Raw genomic sequence first — 9,477 nt, forward strand, 5'->3', positions numbered from 1 at the left:
ACTGAAAATAAATCATTCTGCTGTTAACGGCATTTGGATTCTGGAGATGTTTGGTGGAAGCACCAATTGACATCACATCATCATATTGAAATGATGGTATGATATGACTACTATAGAGACTAATAATAACATGTTCTGTGCTGCTGACACACAATGTCTACTTCTAAACATCCTGAGTCTTCACATAGATCTTATGAAAGTTTTCTGTGGCTTTCTGATTCTCTCTCGCTGTCTTTTTTCTTGTTCAATTGAAAAGCTGTTTGAGAATCTCAGATTAAATGTCTTATGCTTTGAAATTGCAATTTTATTATGCACCTTTTCTCACATTAATTAAATCTTGTTTCAGCCATCGGAGATGTGAGAGGGAGAGGACTCATGGTGGGAGTAGAATTAGTAACTGACAGGAAGGGAATTAGTAACTGACAGGAAGGAGAAGACGCCTGCGAAGGCTGAAACTGCAGTCTTGTTTGAGAAACTTAGAGGTACAGTTAACCAACTCTCTTCTTCAGAGAAAAGCTCTTAATTCTCATTTTACATTGACTCGTTACAGTTGCAGAGCTTGGCATTCTTGTTGGGAAATGTTTTCAGAATCAAACCACCAAAGATGATGCAGGTAACTTTCTGTAGCTTCCTTTCATCAAATAGATTTTACCCGTAGCCATTGAATCTGTTATTGTAAATTTGTTTTGTCATAATGTTTGATCACACTGTTCTGTTGTGGAAATACAGATTTTTTTGTTGATGCTTTGGACTATGCAATGTCAAGGTTACGAGAGTATTAGTCTTTTAAGAGCCTGGGAAAATCATGTAAATCTTTCAACTCCTTTAATATTCAAACTCATAAGAGAGCTTTTTTTCAATAATATCAAGCATATTTACACAAATTTCAGCTCACTGTTAAATGATGAAATGTATATTTCAATCACAATATACAATTTCTATTTCTTTGATCGTCGATCCCTCCCTGCAAAAGTGAAATGTCTATATATCATCTAGGCTCACCATGGATTTTGATCATGCCAAATATTCATATATAAATTCTTATGTGTATATATCTTGTAGTTTTTAACATTCAGACGTAAGGTTAGTGTTAATCTTGATTGAAAGTCCAAACTGTAAAATTAGAAAGAAAATGAAGAATTTGAGAAGAAGAATGCTCTGTATTGCTTGATTAGCTAAACTGTTACAAAGAAGCTCAACTCACTTTTATATGAAGAAGTGAGTGAACAAAAGAGAGGAGGAAGAAAGCAAAAAAGGGAAGGTAAAGAGAGAAACGACACCGTTTCTCCTTTTTACAGTTTTGTCCTTAATGAAAAAGTCAACCTTGGTCAACATGCTCCCTCAGACCAAACTACTTTGAATCCAACTTCTCGTGCCATTTCCAGCTACATCAACCTTGGTCAACACAAACAACTTTGAGTTTTAGTAGGGATAGAAGAAACAAACCAATTAACCTAACACAACATCATAAGAAGACCAGAATGAACCAGTGATAACAGTTTACAACAGTGAATAGAGTAATCAGCATCATTTCACTGCCAGAAAAGTAGAAAACTAAACTTGAGCAAAAGTAGATAGTACATATTTATCCCTAGTTATGATTATTCGACTCTCTGAATCAGGTAGTCAAAAACTTCATTTAAACTAGTGTTTCAAGCAAAACAGAACATTCAAATTACAACCCAATTAAAGTGCAATCAGCATCGTTTCACAGTCCAGAAACGAGAAACCAAACACCAGAAACATTAACAGCATGTGTCCACGCAGAGTAGTCATTCCAGGGAAGAAAATCCAGAAAACATTGAGATGACAGTCATCAGAATGTGTCCATGCGCCAAGTTGCCAGCTAAAACATTAGCATGTGCTCATTATATCAAGCCAGTCTGAAAACACAACGAATAACATAAGAAAAAAAGCTACTTCACAATTCTTGAATAGAATGGAGAACGGCAGAGCTTAGGACGTGAATATAAATTGCAGAAGGCTAGCTGATAAATAGCCATGAGCGCAGAGCTTCATGAGTTTCATTTGTATTCTCCCCCCCCCTCCCCCCCCTCCGTTTAGGCCCAGAAATCGAGTAAAAAGCCTTGATTTTCCTGTGGAAGGTTTCCTACCGAAGCAAGAAGAAACCTGCTGTTCTGAAAGTGCACAAGCGTCAGCCATCATTTTATGCGGAAGTAAAAAGGAATCTTTCAGCTTGCTCCAATAAGTTTAGCTCATGGGTTTGGAGTTACATTACCTATTCTATAAGAAGATTTCAACCTCCAAGTTTCACATAGGTGTAGCCCAGTCCATGCGCTTCCGATTCAATTGTGCAAGCACTTTGCAGTGCATATACATTAAACTGGAAATACAATGAATGTTTACATCAATAAAAAAATAATAACATAGCAACTATAAATAAAAAAATTAGAAACTAAACCGAAATATTTTTGTGAATTCAATCCAACTTACTAATCCCTTCTTATTTGTGGCTCGTAAATTCCTGAATGTGAGGACCAGCTCTCTAAAATTTCAAATGGTGTATGTTCGTCCATTTCATCGTGTTCCACGCAGCAATGGAGATAGCACCTCAAGCAGCCATTTATAATTGGAAATCTCCGGTCTCTTTCCACTTTTCCATCTGTTCTCGTATAATTATCTTTGGCGTACAACAATTTGACTCCACAATTTTTCAACTTGGTTTTTCTTCTGCTATTCTTACTTCCATGCTCAACAATGAACTCCACGTAGCCCTCGCTATTCGAACAGAGAGTAAGCAATTCCAAGGCCATGATATCATAATCATATCCTAAGAATACATGATCCGATTCAATAACCTCATGCCCATAATCATTAAACAAATAGCCAGTGGAAACGATCTTCTCGTTAACAACCAGAAAACAACGAACTTGAAAAGCTTCAGCCTCTTCATAGTCTCGGAATGATGCAACAGCGCAAAAAGCAAAACCAATTAAGTCATCATTGAGCCAATCTGGTGGAAGCTCTATATAACCATTCTGACTTCTCAAGGTAAACCAATCTGGAATTTTGCTTCCAGGGTAACATATAGAAGCCTTTGGCAGGTTACCCCTTGACAGCCATGTTGTGTTTTCCTGTGGCAAGAAAATCATCAACTTCTAACCTTAAGTTTAAATATTCTAAAACATTTTATTTATATACGTAGGGAATGAAATTTGTATATTATATAATATGAATGAGAGAGAGAGAGACTTACTTCAGAGCCAAACCATACATCTGCATTTCTCTCAATATTCGGCAGCGCAGCTGTCAAATCTACTTTCAGATTGCAACAACTGATGAAGCTAATTTCCTCGTTGTTAGTCCTCATACTTAGGCATTGAGTTGGCAAACCTGATAATGCTTCCAGTGATGTGCAACCCTTTGCTTCTATATGCAGTAACTTCTCTGGAAGTTCCGGTAAGGATTTCAGCCTCTGGCAATTGCTTAAATCAAGCTGATACAACTTAGAGAGGTCTTTAATACTCTCTGGCACATTCTCAAATTTGTTTCGGCCAAGATATAAAAATCTCAGTGAGCGTAAGTCGCCAAGATTGTTGGGTAGTACTTCGATACAACAGTCTTCCAGATTTAGCTTCTCCAGTTTGTGGCAGGCCGGCAACTGTAACAGTAGGGAACTCGGTGGCTTCTGAAAACCACATCTTGCGAAAGATAATGACATAAGGTTGTTCAAACATGTTATAGGCAACGACGGTATATCTGTTATACTAATTCCCTCCACTTCAAGTTCCTCCAGTGCTTTTAAATTTTCCAGGCCTTTAGGCAATCTGTCAAGTTTTGAAGAACCCGAAAGATAAAGACATTGAAGAGATTTAACCTCACCAATGCTCTCTGGGAGACTCTCTAGTCTTAAACAATTTTTAAGACTCAATATTACTAGCGTAGACAGATGCTCTAATGGCGGCAATTCTTCAATTGCAGTTCCATCTAAATATAATTCTACTACACTAGTAGGGATGCATGGAACTGTTTCGATCTTTGAACAATTGGAGAGAATAAGTATTAGAAGATTTTCTGACTCACCAATGCTCTCTGGGAGACTCTCTAACTTTGAACAATTTCCAAGATTCAATATTTCTAAGCTGAAAAGATGCTTTAATGATGACAATTCTTTTATTCCAGTTCCATCTAAATATAACTCTTCTACCATATCAGGAATATATGGAACTGTTTCGAGATTTGAACACTTGGAGAGAATAAGTTTCCGGAGAGATCTCCAACCAGGGTTGATTGGAAGTCTTTCAAAGGTTTTACATTCTTGTAGATTCAAGACGACAAGCTTATTGAGATCACAGATACATGAGAAATCCACATACAATTTTGTACAACCTTGTAGAATCAAGGTCTCAAGATTTGGACATAATGAGAGATTCGGCAATTCGAGTAGATGCTCGGAGTGACTAAGGTCAATATGTTTCAAATTATTAAGTTTCTGTAACAAAGAAAAAAATTGAATAAATTAAAAAAAAAAAAAAAAATTTACTATTTAAATGACAAAATGGTAATATAAAAATTAACACATACCTTGACAGCAGTCCAAAGTCGTTTAACTTTGCTAAAAGTCATGTACAGTGCAACAACGTTCTCCGGATCGAAATTTGGTGGCAATGATTCGGCAGAATAATGATGCCAACAAAGGTACCTTAGCTCAGAGAAATCAGATGTAAGGTCGTTAAAACCACGTACCTTCTTGTCATGCGCGAAGCCATAGACTTCCAAGAACCTCAGGTAATACATCTTCTTGAAAGCTTTAGGTTTTAAATGTATGTCTCTTGCTTTAGACACATCCAAGCTTATGCTTCGAATAGTTCCTTTCCCCTAAAATTCAAGAGTTGATCGATGATAAATTACTTTCAATTAATAAAAAATAACTGTGAAGTAATTAATTTTCATATAAAACATCTTAGATTCCCACCCAATCACTTTACCAGTTGAGCTAATTCCCAAGGATAGTGGAACGAATATATTGCAATCATATTTTTATTATATATCATATATAGAGTAGAAATAAAAAGTCAGTGTCTTTGGCTCTCACCGTATTATTTTTCAACACCGAATAGATTTCCTCGGGATCCCAAAACCTACTACGTTCGCCAGGATTATTAGTTGATTCTTGACGAACAATTTCTCGTCCCATATCTTGAATTAAATCATGCATTGAGATGGTGTCGAATATTGTAGTTATGAGACCCCTTTCAATGAGAACATTTATATAAATACATGAGGCGAAGCCACAAGCATCCAAGATTTCTTCTATAAGATATCTTTTACACCCTTTGAAGAAACATGCAATATCTAAAAATACTTGCTGTTGTTCATCATTTAACCCATCATAACTTACTTTTAATACCTTATAAATATCCATATGAGGAATTCTTTTCAACTGTTTTAAAGTACTTTCCCAAGCTTGTATTGGCCTCCCAAGTAGAGAGGAACCTAAAACTTTAAGAGCAAGTGGAACACCTTTGGCATATTCTACCACCATAAATGATAGCTCCATATAATCTTCTGGTGGGCTGTTTTCTCCAAAGGCATATTGGCTAAAAAGTTGAGAAGCGTCAACACCAGATAATCCCATCATCTCGAGTATGTGCATGGGATCCACTCCGCATTGTTTTAGTACGTGTTCATCCCTCGCCGTTATGATTATTTGACTATCTGACTCCAAGTAGTCAAAATCTTGCATTAAATATTCCATTTGTTCTAATTTTGTCACATCATCCAACACAATAAGTACACGGCCAAGTTTTCTTCTTTTCAAGGTGACTCCAGTATTGGGATGTTTATTCCCTAAAACTGCAGAGCTAAGTCTTTGGCGCAAGTCATTTAATCCCCCATTTTTTTCTGATTCTTCTCTAATATTCCGTGCAAAGTAATAAGCTTCAAACTTTGTACAAATTTTTCTGAACACAGCACAAGCAAGAGTTGTTTTACCAATGCCACCAATGCCCCAAATTCCTAGCTTGCAAACACCAGGCATACATAATAAATTTTCAATTCGTTCAATTGTTGAATCCAATCCAACTAGGTTCTTGTTGTCAATTTCTGAGCACTCATTGTTCAATTTCTTCAGAATATCTTTGACAATATCATTCACAAGTGATGATTCATGCCTAAAAAGGAAAAAAAGTAAATAAATAAAATAATACTAAAATTAGATGAATGAGAAAGAAACAAAGATAACAACTAGCCTCGGGTCGTGTGACAAGCCATTCAGGTATGTTGTCTATAAATCTTGTGTTCACTTATCACATTTATGAATGAATGATTAAAGAACGATTTGTTTTCCATCGTAGGATATGAAAAATTTATGGAATAGAGTATTAAACTGATCTATTTGCCCAAAATTTTAAAATATAAGGTTGGCATAATAAAGAACCGTCTACAAACCCTTTGGTTTTCTTCTTTCCCATATGAATTCTATTTTTATTTTCTTTTCCTTATTAATTAGAGCAGGTTTTTAAAGAATTAGGATTTTTATGATTTTCCTTGTAATAATTAGATATCCTTTATCAAAGGAATGTAATTGTTGGGAGGAAACATTTTTTTTTTTTTTTTTTCCCTATGAGAATTAGTTTTCCTAATGTTATTGACAGTGACGGAGGCAATTAGGCCCAAGATGGACCTCTAATTTTTTTCTTTTTTTAAATTGTTATAAGGTTTCTTAGGCCCTCAATACTTTATACAATTAAAATACACCCTCAAATAATTAAATCACCCATTTTTACTAAGAAACTGAAAGTGAAAGAAACCTTTGAAAGGCAAAAAAGGGAGGAAAGTGCAGAAGTCACAGATGGGGAAATAGAAATGACTTTCAAAACAAGGGGGACTAAACAATAACAAAAGGTATCCACAGAAGAAGATCCTTCTCCTTCCCTTTTTTCGGAAGAAAATGAGGATTCGGACAAAATCGAGGAAACAGAAGAGATCCGAAATAACATGATAAATTAAAAATTTTACCCAATTCAGTAGTTAAGGTTAAAAAAAAGCTAAATGAGATTTTAGATCATAAACAAAGCACATCGTATACAAATTTAATAATCCAATCCAATAATTAAGCAAAAAATAAACTAATCGAAATTGTAGATTATAAATAAATAAAACAAATATAATACAAACTTAACAAATTAAGTTTTTGATATAGGACAAATTCTTTATAACCTAATAAATCATATTCTACTTTTATAGGTTTCCTCATGCTAGAATGATTTCCTTTATTTTCTTTATCATTTATTCGGGAAGTTGTATTGATAAAAATATAACATTAATAAATATTAAAGTTTCAATATTTTCATTTGTAAAATAAAAATTAAACAATAGTAATTTTGAAAAGATAAAGTAAAATAAAAAATAAAAAAAACAGCTGAAAGTAAAATTACTACATAAAAGACATTATTGATAATGAACTAACAATTACCTAGTGTTATTTGAAACAAAGCCAGATAGGTTGCCTATGTCTTTCAAAGCAGTCTTCCATCTTTGCAACATCTCTGGATCATCATCCTTAAAACGATTTTCAAGCTGAGAAAATCCTTCCCCGAAATCCCCAGTTTGTTTCCTTACATGTGATGGATCAACGTGATAAAATACGGGAATTACAATCTGACTATACTTTTTCTTGCATTCAGCAATCTTTTCAAGTTCTTTAAGACACCATCTCGAAGAACCGTACCGTTTAGAGAAAATGATAACCGAGATCTTTGACTGTTCAATTGCTCTCAAAAGAGCTGGAGAAATTTCTTCTCCTCTGTCAAGTTTATCATCAATGAAAGTATTGATATTTTCCCGGCTGAAGGCATCATACAGATGGCTTGTAAAGTTTTTCCGGGTCTCCGCCCCTCGGAAACTAAGAAAAACTTTGTACTTTAGTTTAGGAGTACTAGTAGAAGAAGAAGAAGAAGAAGAAGAAGAAGAAGAAGAGGAAGTCATTAAGTTCCAGTGATCAGAGGCACTGCAGATTAACAAAACGTAGAGGGCTAAACTAAAACATTACATAAGAGAGTAAAGGAGTGATCTCTGTCTTTGATTGATTGCTGTTCCTTTTTCTATTTTATTTTTTCAACTTGTTTCCCCGAAGTTGCCTGCCTTTTTCTTTTTATTTTTTCATCTTTATTCCAGGAAGACGCATGCCCTGCGCAAAATTTTTTAAGGTTATACTAACTTAATTTTATTTTATAATGTTGATTAATTAATCAAAACTTTCTCGAAAGGTTCATGAACCAAAGCAGGGGCGAAGCTACATCAAGGCCCCGCACATAAATTATTTTAATATCTATTAAATACGTATAAAATATAAATTTAGAATTATAAAAATATTTTCAAATATTTAATTTACCAATTACACAATTAGAAATCATTTATTAAACACATTCCAAAATATTTTTAAAGCTGATTATTTCTAAAATTAGGGATTAAACTAACTCTTACTGACGTTTTGTTTGCTTTTTCATTTTTCAATTTTTGTTTGTTGATTACATGATTGCTTAAGAATAGTTAAAAATTTAAGTGCTTTCGCTTTTTTGTTCCCTCTTTCGGTGGAGGTGATCAAGACCACCCCTGTGACAATTGACAATTATTATACTTTATTTTCACTTTCATCTTGTTTTCTCGGAAGATGCCTTGCCTTATTCTTTATTATTTTCATCTCTTTTCTCCGAAGATCGATGCTTGCCTGCCTGCCTAATATTATGTATTTGTGGATTAGGATGAGTTCTAACAGGTAAATTGCTTTTTAAATCATATTGGGTTCTTTTAAAAAAAAAAGGGATTCTAATAGTAATCAGTTTGCTTCTGTCAATTCCCCAAATCAAAAGATATGAACTCTGTCATTGCTGATGACCACAATCATGGAATGATTGAGATCTGATGGAGATAATCATAGAGTGATTGGAGTGATTGATATTATCTCTTGAATGTCAAATATTCCGTTAGCATAATTTGTGTGATTAGGCCTTCATGACATGATGGTATTTCCTTTCTTTACTGTTACAAATGTGTATAAATTGAACATTGTACAAACACACAATATACAATTGAATACATAAAATATTTTTGTTCTCTCTTTCTCTTCTTAGGCATACTCAGGCAGTCTCATTTCTCTTACTACTCTTGCCTATACTCAAACTTTGAGAATTGCCATTGCAGCAAGAGAACTAGTAAACAAGAGACAACAATCTCAGTGGCTGAAGGATTAATAGCTGAATTGAAAAGAGAACTGAAGCAGTGAACGAATTAAGAGAGAAAAGAAAAAGGGAAAAATCTGTTTCAAGTGTTCTGTTATTGAAAAATTGGTAAAGCAGATCAGTTACAGATGACTTTATATAGTCTGTTACAACTTTTGTTTCTTTACAAAAACAACCCTACTCAACTTCTAATCTTTGCAGAAACAACCCTGCTTCTTATACTTATTCCAATATCTTCCCGTAAACCAAAGCCCCTGAACTGATTTAGTTAATC

The 9,477-nt window shown here is 34.4% G+C and overlaps 1 protein-coding gene and 1 long non-coding RNA gene across 5 annotated transcripts; one reads left to right on the forward strand and one right to left on the reverse strand.

The window, feature by feature from the left end:
* The first annotated feature begins 393 nt into the window (after positions 1-393).
* Positions 394-935, forward strand: LOC116139070. Its single transcript, XR_004129384.1, has 3 exons — positions 394-482; positions 557-613; positions 730-935. It is a non-coding gene; the product is annotated as an uncharacterized LOC116139070 (long non-coding RNA).
* Positions 936-1,162: 227 nt separating this feature from the next.
* On the reverse strand, positions 1,163-8,041 carry LOC116139066 (disease resistance-like protein DSC1). 4 transcript variants are annotated; one of them, XM_031424742.1, is made up of 7 exons: positions 7,439-8,041; positions 5,057-6,134; positions 4,546-4,839; positions 3,218-4,453; positions 2,455-3,095; positions 2,240-2,344; positions 1,163-1,883 (listed from the first exon to the last, which is right to left on the reverse strand). In XM_031424742.1, the coding sequence occupies exons 1-6, from the start codon at positions 7,948-7,950 to the stop codon at positions 2,272-2,274; spliced, it is 3,834 nt and encodes a 1,277-aa protein (XP_031280602.1). In that variant the 5' UTR covers positions 7,951-8,041; the 3' UTR covers positions 1,163-1,883; positions 2,240-2,271. The 4 variants fall into 4 exon arrangements, with proteins under 4 accessions (XP_031280602.1, XP_031280600.1, XP_031280601.1 ...); XM_031424740.1 differs by lacking the exon at positions 1,163-1,883 and adding an exon at positions 2,045-2,130; XM_031424741.1 differs by lacking the exon at positions 1,163-1,883 and adding an exon at positions 2,045-2,133.
* Between the last annotated feature and the right edge of the window lie 1,436 nt (positions 8,042-9,477).

Source organism: Pistacia vera, unplaced genomic scaffold (assembly GCF_008641045.1).
Source record: "Pistacia vera cultivar Batoury unplaced genomic scaffold, PisVer_v2 Contig347, whole genome shotgun sequence".
Taxonomy (NCBI): Eukaryota; Viridiplantae; Streptophyta; class Magnoliopsida; order Sapindales; family Anacardiaceae; genus Pistacia; species Pistacia vera.

Bases quoted from the DNA above. Each gene is read 5' to 3' on its own strand.
- LOC116139066 (XM_031424742.1), bottom strand. From the start codon at position 7,950: ATGACTTCCTCTTCTTCTTCTTCTTCTTCTTCTTCTTCTTCTTCTACT. The intron at 4,454-4,545 runs GTATGTGTTAAT...TCTTTGTTACAG, and splicing joins GACTTTGGACTGCTGTCAAG to AAACTTAATAATTTGAAACA. The intron at 3,096-3,217 runs GTAAGTCTCTCT...TTCTTGCCACAG, and splicing joins ATGTATGGTTTGGCTCTGAA to GAAAACACAACATGGCTGTC.